The sequence below is a fragment of the Pogona vitticeps genome, chromosome 2, assembly GCF_051106095.1.
Source record: "Pogona vitticeps strain Pit_001003342236 chromosome 2, PviZW2.1, whole genome shotgun sequence".
Taxonomy (NCBI): Eukaryota; Metazoa; Chordata; class Lepidosauria; order Squamata; family Agamidae; genus Pogona; species Pogona vitticeps.
In genome coordinates this window covers 59,230,923-59,256,166 of record NC_135784.1, presented here as the reverse complement: position 1 = coordinate 59,256,166, position 25,244 = coordinate 59,230,923, and the positions used below count along the sequence as shown (strand labels likewise).

Genomic DNA, 25,244 nt, shown 5'->3' with positions numbered 1-25,244 from the left:
AATGGAACTCCCATTGAGCTATCCAGCCAGTTTCAATGCCTAATTAACACTGGCTATTGTTGCCATTGAGTGGCCATAATTGACAGCAGATCACTTCCTGTATGATCCGAAGTCCTCTGGCTTCAGATTCTGGAAAAAGGCTTCCACCACACCATGAGACCTTTGAACATCCAACAGGATAGCAGCCTTTGCTGACCAGAGTGGTCAGTGCATCCTTGTCCCCCAACACACACACACACACACACACACACACAACTGGGGGTGAGAGAAAAATGGGGGAGGGTGCATTGAGCTGGGCATTGCAATTTCTGATAGGTAGTCACACACACAACTCAGTGTTGTCTTTAAAATAATAGTAATTCTTTTGCAATTATATAAACATCTGCTTGTATTTTTCAACTGTCTTTCCTGGTAATTTTTGATCACCACATTTACTGATAATGTATCAATTAATTAATTAATTAATTGATTGATAAACTAATTACATTAGAAGCTAGGGAATAAAAATGCATAAGAAATGTAAGAGACAAGGGCCAGTATCAAATCCAACCACTTTTATCCTTTTCCAGGCACAAGATCTGTTCTGTAATGGTGTCGTAGACACCAGCAGGGCATTCTGTATAGCAGTGTCACCAAGAAATGTTCCTGTCCTGAATTTGTGCAGACTAAACATCTTTCCTTTTTTTTAAAAGGGCAACTGGTAAAGGCATGAACATTGAAACAGAGTTTGTGCGTGCACACTTACAGTACTTGCACGCAAATTATGGTGAGGCCGGTGTTTGATTTACTAGGACAGATGTTGGACATTTTAGATGGCATTTCTGTTGCAATTCTACCCTTTCAGTCAAATAGTTGCCGCGCTTTGAGAAACCTGATCAAGATTTCCTTTAAACTCAGGTTACGTATGCAGGCCTCTGAAGCTGCTTCACAGCAAGCCCTCTGTTTCTCCTCCTTTGTGTTTGCCTTCTCTAAATGGTAGTGCTGGCTCAGCCTCCATCGCCCCCTTTTCAGCCCCTTTTAACCTTTTATGAAAGCACAGCAAAAGAGGAGCAGCCTAGCTACCTTCCTAGTGTGCCCAGCCATGTTCCATGACACCCAGGGACTTCTGCTGTAGCTCCCTCCTTCTACTCTGAGATGGTTAAAGCCAATGCTTTGTAAAGTCGCTGTTTCACAAGATTGAATTTCAAGGCTTATGGCATTTGAAAGAGTTTATGGCCAAGTTCTAAATCCTGGCAGTAGCACAAGGGCTGTCTAACCAAAAAGATGTATTAGATATCCTCTTAGCACAAACAGGAGACTGTAATCATTATTTACTAAGGAACCTGTTGGAAACCTTAGAGCAGTCGACTTGGAAGGAACTGAAGGTCAGTTTTCTACATGGCTGTTGAAAGTGATATCACCAGCTTGTGCCAAATCTTAAACAAATGTACTCACAAATATTCTCTTTAGAATTCACTGCTGTCAGCTTTCATGTTCTGACATTCCTGGATTTCCTCTGATATACAAATACCCACAGCTGAAAAATTACAAGCTCCATTAAATATCTGAGACTAAATCGAATTATTAGTCCCAATTAGAGAACACCTATTAAATCAGTGGTGCTTAGGAAGGACAGCAGTTATGTAAGGCCTGTTGATTTAATGGGCCTATTTAATAGAGACTAACAATTTGATTTACTCCTTGAAATTCGATACCAGATACTTACCACAGAATGTAGCATTTAACAATATTTGATACCTGGGTTAAAACTGTGTTTTCTTCTTCACAGTAATAGATGCACAATTCTATGCAGCATTTCCAGTGCTATGTAGCATTTGATCAGTTTATGACAGAAGTTTCCCAGATATGGGCCCCATAAGGTTTATGGACTATAGTACCCAACAATAATTATGCTAGCTGGAGCATCTAGGAGTTGTAGTCCAGCAACATTCTCCCCCCCCCCCCAGTTTAGGAACAACTGGATAATGACATTTCATTGGCTGCCAACAGCTGGCATCAAAACAAAATTTTAGCTACTAACAGGTCCCTATAATACAACATTTGCACTGTGGACAGGCAGGCAGGCAGGCAGGCAGGCAGGCAGGCAGGCAGGCAGGCAGGCAGGCAGGCAGGCAGGCAGGCAGGCAGGCAGGCAGGCAGGCAGGCAGGCAGGCAGGCAGGCAGGCAGGCAGGCAGGCAGGCAGGCAGGCAGGCAGGCAGGCAGGCAGATAGATAGATAGATAGATAGATAGATAGATAGATAGATAGATAGATAGATAGATAGATAGATAGATAGATAGATAGATAGATAGATAGATAGATAGATAGATAGATAGATAGATAGATAGATAGATAGATAGATAGATAGATAGATAGATAGATAGATAGATAGATAGATAGATAGATAGATAGATAGATAGATAGATAGATAGAATTAGTGCTTGTGTTAATTCCAATTCTGCTGATGTATAAGAATGTCACCTGTGTTACAGTGGTGCCTCGCTTAACGGGCGCCCCGTTTAACGACGAAATCGCATAGCGATGAAGATTTTGCGATCGCTTTTGCGATCGCTTTGTGATGGTCTGAATGGGTTTTTTTCGCTTTGCGATGATCAGTTCCCTGTTTCGCTTGCCTATCATCGCAAAGCGACAATTTTAAAACAGCTGACCGGCAGTTCCAAAATGGCCGCCGATAAAAAAATGGCTGCCCACTGTGTTTAGGGACGGATTCCTTGCTTACCGGGCAGCGAAAATGGCCACCGTATGGAGGATCTTCACTTAAAGGTCAGTTTTAAGCCCATAGGAATGCATTGAAGGGATTTCAATGCATTCCTATGGGCTTTTTTAAATCGCATAGCGACGAAATCGCTTAGCAGCGATTTTTGCTGCACCAATTAACATCGCTATGCGAGGCACCATGTTTGTCAAAATTGCTGCTCTTTCAGACAAAAAATGCTAGGAATGACAGAGATAATGGGCAAAATCCTGTTCTGCTTTATTATGTAGACCGGTGGTTTCCAGTCTTGGGTTCCCAGGTGTTCTTGGGTTAAAACTCCCAGAAGCCTTTACAACTAGCTCTGCTGGCCAGGATTTCTGGGAGTTGTGATCCAAGAACATGAGGGAGCCAAGATTGGGAACCAGTGGTATAGACTGACTGTAAAGCAAAGAATAACATTTATGCAACCCTAACACCACTCTTCAGTCAGCATTCACGGTTAGTGATCAAGCTGGAGTGACACTGTAATTTCACAATTCATCATTGGTACCAAACCTCATCAGATTCATCTTATTTCAGCAAAAAAATCTCAGGGTTTGAGAGTTGCCAGTCCTAATTTATGTCTTCAGCTTACTTTGGCTGAGAAACACTATGTTAAATATGCAGTGGCCTTTTTGTTGTATGCTGTGAAATAGCAAAGAGGAAGATAACAGATTTGTCATGGCAGATTGCACAGATGTTTGTGAGATGAGCAAGGCAGTTCTGTTGTGAGAGGGAAAGGAAGGAAGAAGAAATGCTTCATGACGGAAGGGGGGGTGAGCATCAAAACCTTCCCTGTCTCTCCAGCGGGCATCAGGTTGGGGAATGAAACCACATGAAAAATCTGAATGAAATTCTGTTAATCCCTTTGTCAAAGCCTGCTTTAAAGTGTGCCCTTCCAACCAGAGCAAAGAGCCTCGGCTAAGCTTAAACAGGCCCTCAGGCTCCCAAGAAGAAGAAAAAACCGGGCAGGACTATGATCAGAAGGAATCTCTCGGCATTAGTCATAATCATCAAGTGCATTCTGTCTTAATCACCAGTAGGAAGGGAAAAATGTGTTGTATAATTGTTTATATGCTCCGATGCTAGCCAAATCCTCCTTTGCTGACTTCCTATTGGTAGCGGCACGAAGACATTCTTTTACAATATGAAAAGAAAAAAAAAGTCCCAGTCAAAATTATAAATATAAGCCTGTCTGCCACTTCAGATCATTCTGTCAAACTGTTTGCTTCTGACCTTCCTTGGTACTAAGTTGGAACAGATGCTCAGAGTTCTGTTTGCAGTGGGGGCTGAAATTGAGTTTTGTCATCAGATCTTTTGACTTCGGGACGGGGGGGGGGGAGTAACAAGAGGCAAAAGGGGGAATCCAGTTTTGATGTGGGTAAGCAGCACTGAGGGATGCCATGCTCAACTATTTCTGACACCCCCTCTCCCCTTTCAAATCAGGCTCACCAAGCCTCAGCAGAGGCCTGATGGGCTCATTCACACAGGGGTGCTCTTTCCAGTTGTTTTCGGGTTGTTCAAAAGTGGTTCTGGTAATTTTTTGGTTGCAGATTTGAATAGATCACCCTGGCGCCTATGTCCACATGGAGGGGAAGTGTTTCTTGACAAATGTACTGGGTTGCACTTGGTTGGCCTAGTACCAAGTATCCACACACATGGATTCAGCATCAGCACAAGTCTGCCTTTCCTTCTCACCTGTCTTCTTTCATCTCCTCCTGTCTACTTCATTTTTCCCTCCCTGTCATCCTTTTTTAAAAAACTGTTGAAAGGGTGTGGAGGGGTGGCGATTGACCAGCATAGGGTGGTCCTCACACGACCAGATAGGCGGGATATTAAATAAATAAATAAATAAATAAATAAATAAAAATGCTAATAAGGAAACATTGTCAAATAATAGCCATTAATACATAATAAGAGCTGATTGGCTAGGGAACACAATGTATGATCATATACCATAATGTTGCAAAAAGACATCATACTACTAATATATATCCCTTGATGAGCCTGCCCCAGGTGCTAAGATGGTATCATGGGAGGCCTTTCCCTTGGTCTTAACCACCTTCATAGGTGCATTTGGTGGGGAATTCAGGAACTCCTTCCTATAGGAGGTGGGGATGGCCCTATCTTTGCTGTCCATTCATAAGCAGATGAAGACCTTTCTCTAGAAGAGTTTTTGAGAAATGCAGTAGACTGCAGTTTTAAATGAGTGTGGATTAGCTTGAAACAACACAGTAATATATAAGCAGTTCTTGCCCTAGCGTGAACCAAAGCAAAGCAGAACAACAACAAAAACTTGAAAAAGAACAGTTTTTGTCCTGCTTTCACTCTGGTGACACTGGTTTAAGCCCTGTATTGTGCGCATGATGGGATGCAGTACTGGTGTCATGGGTGGAAAGAAAGTTGACACAGGGTGCACGAAAAAGGCTAATGGCTGCTTTGGGGGATAGAAATGTGAATAATCATTTTTCATTGTTATTTTTTATTTAGTTAGTTAATTTTTTTTTTACCCGGGCTTTCTCCTAAAAAGACCCAAGGCGGCTTGCATAATTTAAAACACAATATTAAATGCTAAACACAATATATTATTCAAATCACTGTACTTTCACCTAACATTTTTAATGTAATGTTATCAATTCTTTTAAAATGCTGAAAAATGTTAGGTGAAAGTCCAGGGATTGCTTACTGCCAAGTCTCAGTCCTTGTAGAATCATAGAATAATTGAGTTGGAAGGGCCTATACAGCCACCAGGTCCATCTCCCCGCTCAATGGAAGAATCCAGATCAAAGCAGATCTGACAGATGATTGTCCAATTTTCTCTTGCATGCCTCCAGCATAAGCACTTGCCTCCTCCGGAGGTAATTGGTCCCATTGTTATATTGTTCTAATGGTTAATAGGTTTTTTTTTCTAATATTTAGCCTAAATCTAGCTTCCTGTAACTTGAGTCCATTATTATCTGTCCTGCACTCTGGGATGATTGTGAACAGATCCTGTCTCTTCCCTGTATGACTATCTTTCAAGTATTTGAAAAGTGCAATCATATCTCCCTGCAGTCTTCTTTTCTTGAGGTTAAATCCTTGAGAAAATCCTAAACCTGAATCCTGTGGACAGCCAGATAAGTTGCTTGATATTCCGTGAGCTTAATGGAATTCAACCAATTTGTGTCCTGCAGCTTATGGTGGCCATAGAGCCAAATCAGGACCTTGTGTTATAGAACCAGGACTGAAGAAAGAGAATGAGTAACAGCAACAATTCTGTGTAAATCACAGTCAAAAACATTACAAGAAAGGGCTGAGGCTCAATGACTCAGATCAGAGCATTGTTTTGGCTTTAGTCTTGACAAAATGGAAAGTACCATTGTTAGATTTCACAATAATTTCAGACTAAGGAATGCACAAACTTGAAAGATTATTCACATGGCCAGTTTTGCATGTTGATTATATAATGCCACTGAAACTTGACTTTTTCTGGTGATACTGGCTTACAGTGCAATCATACAAGTCTAACTAGGCAATCCTCCTCCTCCGCCACCTCATCCCCATCGAGAATTCCATTTCCGGAAGAACAATCTGTTGGAGTTTCATGTTTGTTTGTTTTTCTGTCTGCCTATCCAGCTTGACACATAACCTTTCAAAAAGGCGCTCACTACATCACTAATTATTTCTAGGCACCCAGGTTGTCAATTTCGTCACTTTGATCATGCAACCAGATTTTGATGTTCTGCCAGCATGGCCACCATGTAGCCCAGCACCCCTCAGATCCCTTAACACACTCGCATTTTAATTTTTTGCTGGGAAAAAGACTCAAAAAGTCTTTTAGCACATAATTATATTCAAATGAATGTGCTTCAAGACTAGCTTGCAGATCTTGTGACTTCCAAGGAATTGAGGGGGAGGGCAATGTGATACATTTTGAAAAGTCTACCCCACACACACACACATATTCCCAACTCTTATTTTTTAATTTTTTTAGTCAGTAAAGATACAAGGGTAATTTTCCAGCAAACCTCCTATGGTTTCTTTTTTTAAAAAAACTGTTGAGAGTCGGGGGTTGGGGGTGTCACAAGAGTGAATGTAACCCTCCAGGATCTAGGAATGGCTGTGTATGGCCTCTGGGCCTCTGGAGCAGATATTCTCAACCTTTTGGGGCCATGGCCATAAACACAATACAGTGGTGCCTCGCTAGAAGCTAATCTGGTCCACTGCAATCGCTGTTTAACAAAATCATCATATAGCGAAAAGCATTTCCCTATTGGAATGCATTGAAACCTGTTTAATGAGTTCCAATGGGGAAGAATCGTCATTGTCTAGCGAAGATCAGCCATAGGAAAGCCCACTTTCCAAACGGCCAATCAGCTATTAAAATAGCTGTCTTGCGAACCTGTTTTGTGAGCACAGAGGGAGCGGTCAAAATCATTGTCTAGCAAAAATTGGTTTGCGAAGCAGGGACTGAACATTGTCCAGCAAAATTCCCCCATAGGAATCACTGTTTTGCGAATCGCTATAGTGATCGCAAAAAGTGAATGTCTAGCGAAAAAACTGTCACACGAGGTAACTGTCTAGCGAGGCACCACTATACAAAAAATATAGGCCAAATCAGGATTGTATAAGTAGCATAATGAACCTTATAAGGTGGCATGTGCAGAATTGTTTCCAGTCTGTGATCCCCTTCAAATATGTCTGGAGGCCCTGGGGAGGGGATATGCTCCCCCCCCATTGACAACGGCGTCTCTACAGAATGCAAGCCCCTACTTTACACATTGGTACTGTGTTGCAGTATTATTGTCACAGGCTCAAAAAATACAGGGAAATAGTCCTAGCAGTTGAAAAATGACTAATCCTGATGTGTGCCTTATGAATATTTATAGAAAATAAAGACAGCAGGATACTTAAATATCAAATAAATTTATTGTCTTTGTAAATATATAACACACACACACACACACACACACACACACCCAATGAAATACTTGCCCTGACGCTAAGGACTGACATGAGAATAGTAGGCATATTCCTGTCAAAATACTTCAGAATGCCTTAACATTCTTGTAAAAAGTAAATTACCTGTTGTGACTAAAAAGGACCATTTCAACTATTTGTTACTGTAAGTTTGTAATAACTCACTACATTGTTCGTTTCTGAAAAAGCAACTGCTTGCAAGTAGTTATGTTAATTCCAAGCTCAGGTTCTCCTATGATAAGGCTCCCAAGAGCACAGCCGTCCCTGTTAAATGCGTGTGTGCCTTGCTGAAGGTGTGATGGGAGCACATGGGATGCGGGTTATTTGTGTCCCCACCTAGGTGCTATCCACTGAGCCCCACACGGATCCAGGAATTCATGCGGAACAGGGCTCCCCTATCTCTTCCCTGGTGCCTTTCCTTCTCTCATTTTTCCTTGCCCGAAGCCCCCCCCCCCTTTTTTCCCTCCTGTCTCTTTCAGATCCTTCTTTTCTTTACTCTCTGTCATTCTGAGTGTCCCTTCTTTCTCTTTCTTCCTCCTTGCACAGTGAGCTGCTGTGGAAAGAACAGACTGCTGTTGCCAGAGGTCTGAACTGACATTGCTTGCAGAGGGCTCTTAAAATTAAAGTAAGGGACATGGGTGGCCAATCCCTGTTACACATTTCTACTCAGAAGTAAGTCACATTGAGCTCAGCGGAACTTATTCCCCGAGTAAATGGGCACAGAATTTCAACCTTGGAGATGCCCCTAAATGCTTTTTGATAGCAGGGCACAATGTCTTGGGGATAGTTAGGAATCTGGGGTGGTGAGATATGCTCTTCATGTATAAATGTATGCAAGATCATTTCGTGTGTGAACATGGGAACGTAACCCAGTCGTTAATAATCACTAGGGAAAGGACCCAGCTATGCCACCATCCCACCACCAACACTCCAGTGCTATTTCTCTTCTCCATCCACAACCACTTCCTTGCTAGTCATCCTGTTCTTCCATCCCAGCCCCAACCATCTTCTCCCGGGTTAGAAATCTTTCAAACTCCTCTTGCTTTTTCCCTACTTATCTCTTCTCTCTCCCCACTTTCTTGGTGGTCTTTTTATCCCTTTCCAATGCTTATTCAGCGTTCTGCTCCTTCAGCGCTCTTGCTATCCTTGCCAGGCAGCAGAAGTCTCTCTCTTTCATTCTCTCTCCCTCTTCCTCCCCCACTCGAACCCCCCACCCACCCATGGTTCCCATATTTTTGTTCCTTAATCCAGGTGATCATATTTGCCTTGAGTTTTTGGAATAATCGTGCAGATTTTGTGATAGGTCATGAAAGGGTGGGCCAGTGTGTACGAGTGCACATACATAGTAAGATTGGGTGGTCTTGGGGGGGGGGTTGGATGGAATGCAGGGCTATGACTCAGTGAATCGGAGCACCTGGCTGCACAGCCAGAGGCCGGGAGTTCCGATCCCCACTGTGCCTCCCAAAGAGGAACCATCTGATATCACCCAGGGCATGTGTGCCTGATGGGCTTAATGTGCCTGGTTACCTATAGAGCCATGGCCAAGATGCACATTGTCAGTGCCACAAGGAAGGATTGATGGACTACGTCTGTGTATTTCGCATGTAGAAAAACTGGAAAGTGTTGCTATAAGTAGGAGTTGGCTTGGTGACACATTATTATTATTATTATTATTATTATTATTATTATTATTATTATTATTATTATTATTATTATTATTATTATTATTATTATTATTATTATTATTAATGCAAGGATGCACAACATGCAGCCTCAAGTGTTTCACGCATGTCCATGCCTTTTCTTTGCCACCTTTTTTTTTCCTCTTGGTGCCCTTGTGCCTCCACGTGCTGCACAATATGCATATATTGAACAGGTACCCCTTTCCCAGGAGTAGGGATTCCACAAAGAAGGGGGATTTGCACGAGGCGTCCAAAATTACCCAGCGGTGCCTCTGTTGAGCCTTATGCTCACATCCTGCCTACAAAATCAAAATAATCAACCGTGCTGTGTTTAACCCTTCTGGCATAAGGCTCTTCTTTGAAAACCTTGCAGATAACTCCACCCATGCCTTTGACTGTGGGCTCCTCATCTCAATTGTATTTGATCCTTTTTGTTGTTTAGCCTGCTCCTGCCATCCTATGGGCTCAGTCAACATCACCCTGAACCCGAATTGGAAATGCCATCCAAAGACAGGATTCTGCTATTGCAAGCCAGGTGTTGCAGGCCCCCAGTGTGACAGATGCCTCTTGGGGTATTGGGGCTTTGGGGAAAATGGATGCCAGCCTTGTGACTGTGCTAGAGACTGTGACAAGCATATGGGAGAATGTTTGAATAGGTAAGCAACCTCCGTTTCATGAACTGATTCTTACTTCTGGCAAAACTGTTACTCTGGATAAGCATAGTGTTGCATATAGTTGGATACTGCAGATTTGTTTTATAGACTTGCAGCTTTTTAAAATTTAATTTGTTATGTAACTTGGTACAAAACCAAAGAAGTAATTTGTTACCAGAAACTTTACCAAATGCCTATACAATGAGTTCATGATGGACCATTCATGTTTTCCCCCCTCATTTTGCTGTGCAACCTGGTTCTTATAAACGTTTAGTGCTTAATGTTCCTTGTGAAAACTTTGGCCAAGGATACATCACCACTAAACATTGCATCCTATAATATTACACTCTGTTACTCCTCTTTTCCTTCTCTGATTTCCAGTTTTGACAGTCAAGCTTTTTTCAATATTCCTATTGGTGGGAGAATCCCTGACCTCATTCATACACCAGCCAATGGCAGTGAAGATGACTGGCAATGGAATAACAATGAACAGGGGTTTTCTGCTCTAAGACATCCAGGTATGAATTTATTTTGTTTTTTCTTTTCCAAGCAAAGGATGTAGATTAGCAATGGATCATTCTTACACTTTATTGGAACATTTCAGGTTTACAAAGTACTTATGGAAGTATTCGTAGCTTTATTTATACAACGCTAGCCAAGGATATATATTCTTGGACCTTCCATGACAGAGATTTGTTTCAGAGCTTAAATATACCTTTAAAGGTATATTTGCCTGTAAAATGTGTATGTTTCCCAAACAGACGTGACAAGTGAGCATGTTTAGGGATTAGGTATGTTCACTTAACCTGAATATCTGGACCTTATGCTTGTTCTTGAGGTTATGGGAAACCATGGTGGTATAATAGTTAAGAGAATTGGATGGGACTATGGGAGGTTTTGATTCAAAACCCAGCTGATATATGGGTGGCCTTGAGCCAGTCATTGTTTTCCAGCCTGACCTAACTCATGGGGTTTAAAGGGTTAAATGAGTATGCCACCTTGTGCTCACTGGAGGACAATCGGAATATACAGTGCATGCAAAAAATGAATAAATAGGATGTTGTCTTTAATCATTTAAGGGTATACGTAGACCGTGGCATACCATGATAGGCAATAGGCATCCTGTACACAGGTGCTGTTACCAGAGTGAAGGACTAGAAGTTGGGAGATCTGGGTTTGAATCCCTCCCTGGCCAGTGTGTGTGTATGGAACTGGTAACATCACTTCTTAAATATCTCATTTACTTTAAGAGCCCTATTAGGGCCACTATAAATTGAATGTGACTTAATGACAGATAGCAGATCAAGTGTGTATTTGGTATGGGAATTTTCATATGTCTTGGACTTCATCTTCTACAACTGAGAAAGAATTCCCTCAGCTAGAATTTTGAGTGCTGTAATCAAGAAATCAAAATTCTAGCAGGTGTTTTCAAGTTCTTAGAGGTGGCTACTCAAGGCTCCGGCAGCCATTTTCATCCTGGGGAGAAGACAGGGGAATTGGTGTGCAGAGCTAAACTCCATGGAAGCTGCAAGGAATTTGGGACCTGGTAGTTTTTTTTGAGAGGTTTCTTTTGCCAAGCCTACCAGACCTCCAATTCCAGAAACAGAATCTTAATGAGGCAGAGTGCATCTGCACTGCATTGTTATAACTGTCTAGTCCCACTTCATCTGCCATGGCTGCATTCTGTGGAATTCTTGGATTGATAATCTGATTGGGTTCATGTCCAGATATTTGAATGAGAGTGTGATGTGCACAGCTGGTTGGGCAGCCCAGTGAGTTGAGTACCTAGCTGTGGAGCCAACGGTTAGGAATTTGATTCCCTAATATACATATCTCCCAGAACAAGAGCTACCCAGGGCAGCCTTGGGTAAGGTGCACGTTCCCAGAGTGCCCCCAGAAAAAACAAAAACACATTTGAGTACTCTATGCCTAGAAAACCTGGATGTACAACAATGACTCGGTCTCCTTCTTGCTCCCACTCCCTCTTTTCTCAATATGGTCCTCCTCTTTCCATACACTGGCCTGTGATTCCCTGACTAGAAAAGTGTGTGTGCAAAGAAAGGATACTAGGAAGTGTCAGCAGTTTCTGCCAGATGAAATACGCTTACGGTAAGTGCACCATCTTTTCTCATTTAAATGGGGCAACCAATTGAGGAGCTTCTTTCCTGTCTCTTCACGTCTTCCAAAAATATGGCTCAACGCATTTTGAACTCTGCGTGGTTCTAAACTCTCCCATGAATCAAGAGTAGGCAACACATCACATAGGCAATATTAACTCTTTCAAGGTTGCCCCGTATTAATGGGAGCAAATGAACCCAGCTCTGCCTTGTAGTGAGCCTGACCATTTGTCCATCTCACCCAGTCTTGTCTACCCCTGTGGTTCTCAGCCAGCATTTTGCCTACCACTGTTGGGACACAAAAGCAGTCTAGGAGGAACATAAGGCTACCCATAATACTTATCTAGAATTTCCTGTCCCTCAGTCCCAATGTCCCTTGCAGGTGTGACAGGCTGTTTCCTATTGACCTTACCAGACCTTGATTATCCGTCTGAGGCATTTTGGCACACAAGGAGTAACTCTGGATGCACTGGAAGTCTTGTTGCTTTGCAAATCAAGTCACAACTATAGGAGACCCATCAAATCAATGGAGTTTACAGAGGAGTTGATTCACCAAATGTCTACTGAATAAGTGGGCCTCCCCTAGTTACAACTTACTATGCTTAAACAGCGGGATTTCAGACTCTGTATATAAAAAAATAGGGGCAAAGAGTTGTAACACCTCAAAAACTAAGAGATTTATTTCAGTGAGAGCTTTTACAGATTAAAATCAACTTCTTCAGACTATATGATTCCCAGGCTATCTCACTGGCCACCTGAAAGAAAAGTCCTCCTTAGCTTCAGCAACAGAACTGCATCATCATATTCCTACTCGTCCCGTAGGGTAGGGCTTGGCCAGTGAGAGACAGAGAATAAGGAGCTCCACAGACTTCACTTGGCTGAACGATAAATTCAACATACTGGCACCATGGTCTGCTTATGTCTCCAGGCAAATACCACTTGCTGAGAGGCAGAGGAGGATTCACCCAATGGTTCTGAGAAATGCTTGACACTCTCCTGCACACCTCAGCCTTAGGTCTTTTCAGATCTCTCTCCCACAGTTGCTGTTTTGAAACATTGAAACCTTCAAAATCTCACTTTTTAGGTTGTCATCTGGAGTATGAGTGGGCAGACTCCAGAAGGCCACATGTACCTACCCCTAGATCTTGGAGGGCCTCTCCCATCCCCAGTCCCCTACACATGTTTTAAGCAGCCTTTTTATGAATTGAGAAGGTCTTTTCGCACCCTCCAGTGGCCATTCTCTTTTTCTAAAATCACAGTTCTAAAATCACAAACTAATTGTGATTTTCTAAAATCACAATTAGTTTCTTCTTCCTCTTCCTCTTCTTCTTTTTTTCTTTTGCAGTGTGTGGGAGTTCAGAGTTGCTGCCCTCAATACATTGCTTATTACACACCCTGGAAAAAGGCCATCCATGGGCCACACTTTGCCCCTCCCTGATTTCAGTGAACCCTCTGTGTGCCACTCAGTCTGTGGAACCCTCCCTGAAAGTTATGATCCATTCTCACTCGCGGCTTTTAATAAAGGGGTGAAGAAGACCCAACTCTTGAATCTGGCCTTTTAAAACTGTTTCACTGATTTCTGTTATGATTTAAATCGTTTTGCTTGTTGTGTAAAAGGTTTTAATGGTGTTACTGTTTAATCTTTCTTAATCTGTAACTTATTTTTGTTTGTTTTAATTATGTCTGTTAAATGCCTTGAGCACTGTCTTTTAATGAGAAAACTGTGTATCAATGTAATTAATCAGTACTATTACTACTACTTCTACTGCTGCTGCTACTACCACAGCTACTAAGGAGAGCCAGTGCCATGCAGTGGATAGTGTCAGACTACTAATTCAAACCCCCCACTTGACTATAGATAAGGGTGACAATTGTAAAAACAATCTATAAATATCTCACATTCCTTAGAAACCCTACTAGGGCCACCATAAGTCAAAATCAGCTTGACAGCATGTAAAACATATTACCAATAAGATGCTCAGAAACCAAAATTCTGTGTGCGATCTGAAAAGGCAGGCAGTCATGCTAATAAAGAGGTGTTACATCTCAGATAGCAATTAAAATAATACTGTGGGTAAAATTACTCATACTAGGCTGCATATTTTCTGGCAGTGATAAAAGCAAAGATCCTCTCCGCTCATGACAAAGGAACCCATGCAGAAGTCATTGTGAAGGTAAAGAAGATTCTGAAGTCGGGCAGAGTGAAAATCAGCAGGAGTAACAGAAGCATCTATCCAGAGTCCTGGACTAACAGGGGGTGTACGTGCCCTATCCTTAACCCTGGTAAGTTCTTTGCATTGAAACACTGGTTCTGTGTGGAGAGGATATGGCCATGGATTTCTTAAATAAGGAGCCTCATCTACAGAGATTTTGCTATTTGACAAAATCCCATCAGGGCTTTGTAATTTAATGTTTGAAATCCAGTCGTAACTGAAGCAACTAGAGTGAGCCCATGACATCAATAGTACTTACAGAAAAGTTGGCTCACCAGATCACCACTGATTCAGGAGGCCTATCCTACTTGCAACATACTATTGGATTTCAGCCACTGTTTGAACAGCTCTGTAGACATAATCCAGCCTCTTCTGCACATGACAAAGGATTTGTGGAAGGCTCCACATAGAATACATTGCATCTTTATTCTCCCCAGGCCTGCCACTCTGGTATGTTGCTGTGAACTGGACATGATGTAATTGTGGCAAGTCATTACTAGCAAGGTCTGGACTTTGGAACCCTTTAAATATGCCACATCTATATATTTGTGTTCTCTGAACTCCTGTGCAAAGAGCAGGGGCCACAGCGCAATGGCAGAGCACATGTTTTATATACAGGAGGTCCCAGGTTCAATTCCTGCCATCTCCCATTTATTGCTTACTTACTAAATATATGCCACCCTCTCTCAGAAATAGGACAAAGCAGCCAATAGTAAAACATGCAATTTAAAAGATTAGGTAGTCTCAAGAATTAACTTCTCCAAGCTCTAGTCATAGAATAAGTGGTATTGTTTTCTACCTGCTTCTTTTCAATTGACTTGGTGTATTTGGTCACTAAATGCACGATGCCTTATAAGTCCCTTCCTTTGTAAACTGAAGCCTGAGAACTAACTTTGGACTACATCTTTCATTCAAGACAAAGTAACCAAAGAATGAAGTGGTTTAAGAACTTCTCGGTTCCATTAGGGTTAGGATGAGCCAACATAAGCCATCAAAGGTCACTGCTGCCTTGTGCATGCATCTTTCAATCAATTACTAACAGATAAATTTCTGGTGCTTTTTAGTCTCGAGACTAAATTAAACATTCATCCACATCTACTGAAAGGAAGTGTTTTGTCTCAAATGTAAAGTTTACAACCTAGTCAGTCACCATGATTAACATGAGAAGCTGCTCTCTGTGAAAGCCTATCGTTCTCCTTCATTGTGTTCCTTGAAGGCCCTGTTTAGAGTTTCCATTTTCCAAACCCTGTAAACTAAGACTGGAGATGGACAATGGCATTTTCAAGAGAACTGAAGGCAGTTTGAAGGGAAAATGGCTGCTCATGGTGCATGTGTAGACGTTACTCATCCATCTTTTCACCTATTATAAGTAGGTTTGGCAGGTTCTTGATTTCTTTCAAAAACCTGCAAAACCAATTAGATGAGAGGTGACAGTGGGACAAAAGAAATGAAGTGAAGCCCCTCTTAACCCACTTTCAACTCGCTTAAATTGTGCGTTTCCAGCCTGCCATTAGCGTTGCCAACCTTTGACCCCCACCCCAGTCGTCTTCCCTTTAAGCGACAGTTTAAGAGCAGTTAGTAGCAGGTGATCTTCATCCCATGAAAAGTAGACCTCCATAACATTTTGGGGGCAATGGATATTTGGCAAAACCATTTTTGCAATGTTAGATGTATTTTGGGAAAGGAAGGTCAATGTAAAAAGAAAGAAAGAATCTCAGAAGTGGTGCTGGTCTTCCCATGACATTTCAGGTGGCCAAGGTTTTATTTTTATTTTTTTTTTAACCAACTGAACTCTCCTCTTTCTTCCTTCATTGGCTGTGTTTCATGGAACAGTGACACTCTTCCCTGGCACCTTGTCATTCCCAGGAACATTCCTGAGCTGGGAAAAGATGGGTAATTCTCTGATTTCTGCATAACAGATAGAGCCAGGCTGTGATTTATTTTTATTTTATTTTTATTTTTTAGACAGTCCCCAGTGGTTGCAGTTCATTTTTAATTTCAGTTTCATTTCTTTATGTATCTACTTGGTTTTATTCCATTCATGCCAGACTAAACCCTGGTTTGAAGGGGCCCTGAGATGGACAGGTGTCCAACTTTCTAGAAGATAGTTCACTGCGTGCAAGATTGCTCAGCGCAATTCCAGTTTTAAAAGAAACAAAAAAGAGAATGTTCTTGGTGTAGTCTATCAATACAGTACTGTACTTATTACTGGGAGGGGGGCTCAAGGTGGCTCACAGTGTGCAAAAAAACCGCCCACAAAAACAGGCTGAGCAGGCACACTTAACATAGTTGATATGTACTGGATTGCAATTTAAATCATACTTATCCTTTCTAAATTTGCATTTGCACATATCGGTTGGCATATTGCATGTATTTCCTCTTCCTTCCTTCCTTCCTTCCTTCCTTCCTTCCTTCCTTCCTTCCTTCCTTCCTTCCTTCCTTCCTTCCTTCCTTCCTTCCTTCCTTCCCTACTTACTTACTTACTTACTTACTTACTTACTTACTTACTTACTTACTTACTTACTTACTTACTTACTTACTTACTTACTTACTTACTTTCTGTCAGCAAGGCATATGGATGTCCTGGGCATGTGGTGATACCCTTCTCCTTTCTGTGCACTGATAATGCAGGAGCTTGAACTCACATGTATCCAAGTCAAGCCGAGCCAAAACGGGATTGTCTGTCCTGTGTACTACATCTTTACACCACAGACATATGGATCAGAGACCTGGAATACTGAAATTTAGTTATATATATGTTGACATGCCATGCTTTAATCTGTTTTTGGCTAGGCACACATCCCCTCTCTTCCTCATTAATATGCACAGAGTATTACTCCCTGTTCCCTTTTGTTTGTGTGTGTGTGTATGTGTTGTTTGTTTTGTTTCAGCAAGTGGAATGGTATCTTTGGGAAAGGATGAGGAAACAATCCACTTTTGCCCCTGTTCATCCTGTCCTGGCAGGGCAGTCGCCACCCGAGCGTTCTGCTGTGCACAGCAGTCTGGCTCCTTGCCCAACCATCTCTGGGCCTTTGTCCTGGCCTGTTGTTCCCTGGCTGGTGACAGGAAGTCCGTATCTAATCTCATGGCCTTAGAGCTCAGTCATGAAGCCTGATTTATGTGGTATCGCAGTGGAATTGCAGTATGGATTGAAAAAAAATATGAAAACCCTTTTGTCTCTAATGGAAAGATAAGAAATTCAGAAACTACTTTTTTAAAGATAGCCACTTTTGTCTCCACACCCTGCAGATACAGCTGAATCAGCGAGGTCATCCAGCAGCATTGTTTGACTGGACATTCAAAAGGGAGCATAAACAAATCCTCCCATCTCAATTGATTTGAGGCAGAGCTGGGGAATGTGCGTGGCATTTCACTTGTTCCCATCATACCACACCCCTCATAGGCTATGTTGGCTAGGACTGTTGAGAATTTCAGCATCAGGAAGGCTAGAAACATTTTCAAGCCCTGATATAGGGAGTGAAATTCTTTTATCATGGTGAGTGTAGGGGTAGGAGGCACCTCGTGGCAGAGTGATTCAACTGCAGTACTGCAGTCAAGACTCTGCTCTTGACCTGACTTAGATTCTAATGGGCTCAGGTAGACAGCTTGAGGTTGACTCAGCTTTCTGTCCTTCTGAGTTAGATAGATTAAGTACCCAGCTTGCAGGGGGTGGAGGCAGAGTGTAGCCTGCATGATTAAATTGCAAACTGCCCAGAGAGTACTTTAAGTGCTGTGGGACAGTATATAAGCAGCATGCTTTGCTTTGCTTTGCCTTAAGAAAGTGCATAGGTATGCATGCAGATGTTGCTGTTCCTGTACTTGTCCTTTATTCTTTCTCTGCTGATCCTAATAGACCTCTTACCTTTAGTAATAAATAGCTGCTCTTCTGCTCTCCTCTGCAGCTGTTCTCCTATAGGGAAGACGGCAGCTGACACCTATCATCTACTCTTGCTAGTTTTCAGTGGCCTGAATGACAGAACAGTGGTGTCCAAGACACCAGGGTCCACTGACTGTGTGTTCTGTTCAGGACTGTTTCCATCTATTTTTCATGGTCATTGGCTCAACTCCCACAGCAGAATGAGGCAAATAGTGTAAACCCACAACTGAACCTTTTGATATTCCACCACACTATGAGAGTTCCTAAACAATTACAGTTATATAGGAATTGAGTTACCCCTTGTTAGGTAACAATCATAATGTGTATACCTTTTGCTATTGGGAGAACAAATTAACTTGAAGTAGCTAGTTGCTTATATCTGGTTACTTCCATCTTCTGCCCTGTACTAATAAGTTCCTGGATGAGACTGCCAGGTTTGGCTACACCATCCACAATGTACAGGCGGCACATCTGTTATTATTGTCAAAGATCCAGCTGTTCACCTGGTACTCAGGCAAAGGGATAGCTCATGTTGAAGTCAGACTCTCACTCTTTTGCCTCTTGTGACTTTGGGGTTATGGAACAAATCCTTCTACTTTCCAGAGTAGGGATTAGTCCTGTTCTCTTCATGCCACAAGAGTTAATGCTTCGTTTTCCATCCAGAATGATGGGGAGGGTGGGAGAAAGGTAGCTCTGTTCTTACCTTTTGAGGAAAATGCCTTTAATCTGACAAACACAGAGACTTTATTTCCTAGATCCATCCAGAAAGTTGTAAAAAGATCTGTATTGTCAAAATCTCTCTCTCTCTCTCTCTCTCTCTCTCTCTCTCTCTCTCTCTCTCTCTCTCTGTGTGTGTGTGTGTGTGTGTGTGTGTGTGTGTGTGTGTGTGTGTGTTTGAGAGAGAGAGATGCATTGTTATACTAGGAAAAATACAGAGTTGCCATTTGTTACATCTAACAGCCATCTTGGTTTAGCTGCAGTGCACATGCAGATTAAGCTGGCCCCTTTAGGCAGCTCTGAAGCCAACTAGAATACTAGAGCACTGTAATAGCTGTGTTTATTTTGTTCCTCAACAGAAAACATTGAGCAGCCATGTAGGCCTTTGGGTCTTGGCAGGTTTTCTCCTGGAGGAAGGGAGGTAGGCAAGTGCTTTGGATTCAAACATTCTGTTATGGACACCAAATCGTTGGGTGCTGCTGATGTTCGTAGAGAAAATGAAACACAGTCACCTTTAAAATGGAAATTAATTGCTGCTTCTGTTATAAATTACACATGCATACACAGTAATTTTGTGATTTCACATGCATCAGCGGCAGCCTGGACTGATCAAATATCAGCGTTCGGTTAGACTTTCAGAATTTGGTTAGACTTTCAGAGTTCCTCATCAAACACTCCTGAGCAAACTATGCATTCATGGGAAGAGTAGTGGTTCTTTTATCTATCAATTAGAGTTATTCCTTCCTTCCTTTACTTTCTACCCTACCTACCTACCTACCTACCTACCTACCTACCTACCTACCTACCTACCTACCTACCTACCTACCTACCTACCTACCTACCTACCTACCTACCTACCTACGCTCCCAGAATTTTGGGAGTCCCTGCCCACAGACATACACCTGGGAATTGCAATCCAATAACTTTTGGTGATCCAAGGTTGGGAACTACTGTTCTAGAAGGATAGCCATGTTAGTCTGTAATCTATTCGAACAAAAACAGGGAAGATACTTGTGCCATTTTAACAGATTATTTAACAGATTGTAGCAGATAAGGATTTGTAGACTGTTGCCATCTATTCCAAGAAAACCTATATGGTTACAAGTGTTCTTTATTGTATTTATCATTTATGGTAGGTTTTATGGACAAATAATCACACTAGTTTTGATGGGAGTAAACAGAAACTAAAATGAAAATTCCATTAGTAGAATACATAACAACTGCATTGTTCCACTCTCACAAGGACATTGGGATGGAGTGAGAGCAAATTCTTAGTGATTGTCATGAAAACCACACTTCCACGCCCTCCAGGTTCTTGGGCTTCCAGCTGGAGCAATCGATATTTAGAGAAGTATTCTAATATTTTTTCCAAACCTTTTTCCAAACCAGGTGTGGACTATCTGATAGCAGGACAAGAGGACACGCGGACCAATAAACTCCTTGTGAATATGAACAGCCTGGTGAAGCCCTGGAAAGCTCACTGGGGGAAAATCGTAGCTGACATGCTTCGAACTGGATGCAAATAATACTTTCTTTCAAAGTGGAAGTCATGAACTTTTACACATCTTAGTACTATTGCAGTGGAAGGCCTAGTTAGTTCTCTTACTGTCCATCAAGACATTCCCAGCTAAAAGGCATTTAAAAGCAGATTCACGTTGACCCCTCCTGTTATGTGTTTTAGACAGGAATCTGATGCTGCCCTTTCTTCTCAAACAGCAACCTACCGCCATTCATAAACATACTAAAAAAAAACCATCAGTATTTAATGAACGTTACATGCCATTGCCTTCATGGTTATCCAGAGCTTATATACATACATATTCTGGCTAATGCCAGTTTCACAAGTAATATTACCAGTTTGCTGCTTTTATGAACCAGCCTAATGTACTACTAATGCATCGACATATAGCCTTTGCACTAAACGGACCCAGTTCTGAGAGGCTATTTTCTGGAAGGGCCCATCAGGGACAAAACACTACAGAGCTGTAACCTGCTCACTCACGTTGGCCCACCGTATGACTTTTGCTTACCATGGCCACACTTTCTCCTTTAAAGGTAGCTGTGCAGACACAGTGAAAATAATGTTTAGAGCCTTTTGGATCCATAGTGTTATCTGCCCTGTTGACGTTTGCATTGGAAGAGGAAGGATCTATAGATGTATGTTTTCTGTGTTCATAATTAACTGTAAAACAGGCAGAGCCTGTGAGAAGGGATGGGAGACTGACAAGGTGCTCAGGACTTAGTTCGCCATGGATTTTGTGAAGAGGTGGGCATGGCTAGCATCCAATCCTGCAGGCAGGAATCTCCACGGACTTCTTCTTCTTTTTCTATAGACCCTGTGGGGAAAAGGAGTGGCTGGAGACCTAGAAATTACAAGTAAATCAACACTTTGTAATGGGTGGGGGCATTGTTATTAATATCAGGGCATGTCTTCTGTGGAGCTCAATTGTCTCAAGGTATGCACTACCGAGACAATACTTCTGATTGTACACGTTTGCTTGCTTGCCCTTATCAACGATCTTCTCCCAGTCTGCCCTGCCACTAGTATCCATTGCACCACCAGACTTCAGGAGGAATGCTGCCACCAGTGGCTGGTGCTGCAGCTCAGTAGTAGAGCAAATGCTTTGCACAGGGAAGGTCCAAGGCTTAATTCCTATCTGTCTCCAGTTAATGCTGGAAAAGCATTGACCAGAAACCCTGGTGAGCTACTGCCAGGCAGTGCCAGACAATATTGGTTAGGTGGCCTGACTCAGTATAAGTAAGCTTCCTCTCTGTTCCTAGAATTAGGGGGGCATTGTACATTTTAAAAAATTTCTTTGATAAACAAGCCATCAGCCTGCCATTCTGTGTATCGCAGCACAATGCATCCCAGAAACTGGCTTGATTTTGGGTTTGCTGATTGCAACAAAATATTTGTAAGACAGTGACGGAGCTGCTCATTCAAAAGAAATACTACCTCCAGGACCAGCCACATGGTTATTCTAAGCTATTCTTTCCAAGCAGTATCTGATTCTTAGTCTTTGTTCTGCAAATATTTCATGTAAAAATATTCATATTGCCATTTTCTGGGTGGTAGCTGCTTGTTGTCACTTGCTTGCTTGCTTGCTCCAAACGTACGTAGTTCACCTCATGTTGGGCTTCTCCGAGAGCTCAAGATAAGGCCAGAAAGTGTTTCTTGCTGGAAATTAATGCTGATGGTTGGCAAAGATTCTGTTCAACGGAGGGCCATGAAGAGGTCCGAAGTGTTAAACTTTAAAAAAAGGTTATACTTTGTTCTATCGATTCGTGCTCTTTGAAGTGATACAGGTGAGCACTGAGCAAACATTCCCATTCCTGACTGAGAAGATGGTGGATATTACGGAACTGTCTGACCAAAACACTGTGCTCCAGAAAGTTAGGAAGGGTGTCATTTGTGGTTCCTTATCAACTAGTTGGGCTCTACTGACTTAGTTATATGATGTACAGCATATGGATAGCTGTGGTCCAAATATTCCTGTTTCTGTCTTCCTCGCCTGACCCAACTTTTCTAAATCTGACAAGTCTGGTACAGTGGTGTAAAAAGGCTGTGACTATATTGGGAGAGGCTCAAGCAGTGAGGCAACAAGCTTTCACCTGAACTTGTTGCAGGTTTTCCACCAATGGCTTGAGCTTTGTGGCCCATTCCCACTTGTGTACCATAATTTGCCCACATTTTTATTCATTCTGGGCACATTTATTTCTTCTTTTCCTTGAAGCACTAGCTTGCTTCTAATGAGCAAACCATGTAGAACATTTTTACTGCAGTGTTGCAGCAAAGTTGATGAGTCTACACGCAGTTGTGAGTAAATGGTTTGAATGAGTGGCTGTCCACAGAAACCATAACATTTGAGAGCACCATCCTTTAAAGGACTATGACACTTGAATCATACTTTGTTTTCACTATTAATAAAAAAAAATACCATCCCTTAAAAAAGGGAGGTGGGAGAAAATACAGTTAGCATTTGTCAGCACTCACCAAGACATAGTAGATGTTGACCAAACTGACTTCATAGAAGTTCCTGTTCTGTGTCAAATATTCATTAAAAGCACATTTTTCCTCCTTTGGGGGAATAGAATAGGCATTGTTTATGTATTAACTGTCCTAAATAATTCTGATGGATGTGAAGACTGTAATCCAGAAACTGAACAAGTGGAGTCCAGTCCAGACAGTTGTCCATTGCAGGCCTAGATGTGTGCCAGGCACCAAACAAAAGATGAAAGCCACTTGCACACTTGCCCTTATTTTTAGAGATTTTTGCAAGAGGATTTTGGCCTATGGCATTTGTTCTGTATGCCACAGAAAAACGAATGAATCCACCTTCAGCTAAAAACATAAGAGCTATAAACTAAGGGAACAAAGTGCCTGGTGCCAAATTCAGATAACCCATATATAAGTCATGGCATTTTTCATATTATTGGTCTTGTCTTTTATGTAGGATCTGACATGCACTTCAGGTAATCTATGAGCAGACGACATTTCTTCCAGCAGCTCAGTTTCCATTAAAATGCTAAAGTCTATTCAAGTACATTACTGTAAACGCTACATTTATATTATATTGTCTGAATGTGACATTGGCTCTCTTGCAGTTTGTTCTAAGAAGGAATGTTCTGTCAGGTAAAGAACTAGGCTAGCTAAATACTGCCAAACCTAAAGTATTTCATTTGTATATATTTCTTAGAACCCCTGCTTTTGTACCTATTGTGGGTGCAAAGAAGGACAGGGGTAACACAGATGCTCTTTAGTTCACAATTCCCCTGATTTACTTGTAGAGATACTGTATAAAGTACTGATGAATTACTGGGACAGGAAATAGAGATGGTGGAGGGAATGGGTTGCATGTGGATAGAAGAAAGGCAACTCGAGTATTGGACAGACACAAGAGCCAGATGAGGGACTTAATAGGAGTATCATGTACTCGTCCAATTTCATAACTTGTGCCCTTTTTCTGGTTCTGGTTCATTTTAAGAGTGTTTGAGTAAGGTATGCATACAGGTTGAAATGCTTTTGGACCAGAATATTATTCATTCTGTTCAGGGTAGATAAAAATTAATATTTTTCTAAAAAAGCAATTTAAATCAAATCACTGTTTTAATTTAAAACATCAGGAAAAAAATCTGATTTCTTAAATTTAAATCATGATTTAAATCAATTTGGTTTAAATCAAATCCACCCTGATTTTGTTCACACAGCACAAAATGGGAAGCAAAACACTGAGGCTAGATATGAGCCACAGTGATCTTCAGTTACATACAGTTAGTGTAAATTTCAAATAAAGAAGTATTACTGTCTGAAATTCTGTTCCATCATTACACTGTGCAGGGCTGATGATGTGAACCACACTGATTTTTTGGAAATAAAAAAAATCAAATTCCTCCCCCCCATCCCACCCCAAAAGGCCTCGAGGATCCCATGGAATCCTCTTCATCTTGGGGGTCTTTTAGTTTCTGAAACAGCTGCTGCTGAAATGACTTTACTGAAGGGGATTCTGTGACAGCCTTGGGTCCTTTGGGGCAGGTAAGCAGGAAGAGGGATTGTTGGGGAGACAAAAAAACATATTTTTCAAAGAATTGGTGTTGTTAATGTCATCTGAACAGGATTTGACCCATGGTGTACTATATGTTGAAAATGAACTTCTGCAAAGGCAAGTAACAGATTATAGCCATACTAAAGGATCCATCCAATGTCATTGGATCTTTGTTCACACAACTTCCATTTCCTTTTTCCCTTCTTAATTCAATATGGAGGGTTCGTGGGCTTTCCAAAGCAGAGGGGAAGGGCAAGTCTTCTCTGCCACTGTCATCCATTCTAGTGGCAAAAAACCCATGGGATCCAGCCCTATTGTTACTGAATGTAATTAATTTCAGTGGGACCCAAGTCAAGACTAACTTGTTTCACCTATCACAGCACTGATGCAAGACCAACTGATTTAGTCTTAATCCAACCAACATACCTAGTGATTAAAAAGAAATATATGACTGGGGGAAACTTTATTCTTTCCCACTCGCATGTTTTGTCAGGTTCCAAAATGGTGGTTAATACGTTCAAAAACCAAAATAATCTTGCCATCCTTCAGGTATTAGAGGGTCACTGTGGGGGGTGATTATTTTCTACTGATCTGGGATTTTACCACAAAGTTTGGAAAGCCAGCAAGAGCATTCTCCAGACACAATGGTGTTGGGATCAGACTTAGATTATCCAGATTCTAAACAAACTCCAAGGGCGATTTTGGTCCAGTTGCTCCCAGCCTTACCTACATCACAGGATTAACGTGAA

General features: G+C 41.7%; 1 protein-coding gene across 1 annotated transcript in view; it reads left to right on the top strand.

The window, feature by feature from the left end:
• LOC110088153 (netrin-4) overlaps positions 1–23,540 on the top strand; it is a 75,149-nt gene extending 51,609 nt beyond the window's left edge. Inside the window, exons 6-10 of the mRNA XM_020810287.3 lie at positions 9,818–10,031; positions 10,410–10,546; positions 12,069–12,137; positions 14,258–14,428; positions 20,342–23,540. Coding sequence (XP_020665946.3) covers positions 9,818–10,031; positions 10,410–10,546; positions 12,069–12,137; positions 14,258–14,428; positions 20,342–20,478 — 728 coding nt within the window. The 3' untranslated portion in view covers positions 20,479–23,540. The remainder of the gene's footprint in view (positions 1–9,817; positions 10,032–10,409; positions 10,547–12,068; positions 12,138–14,257; positions 14,429–20,341) is intronic.
• Positions 23,541–25,244: the final 1,704 nt, after the last annotated feature.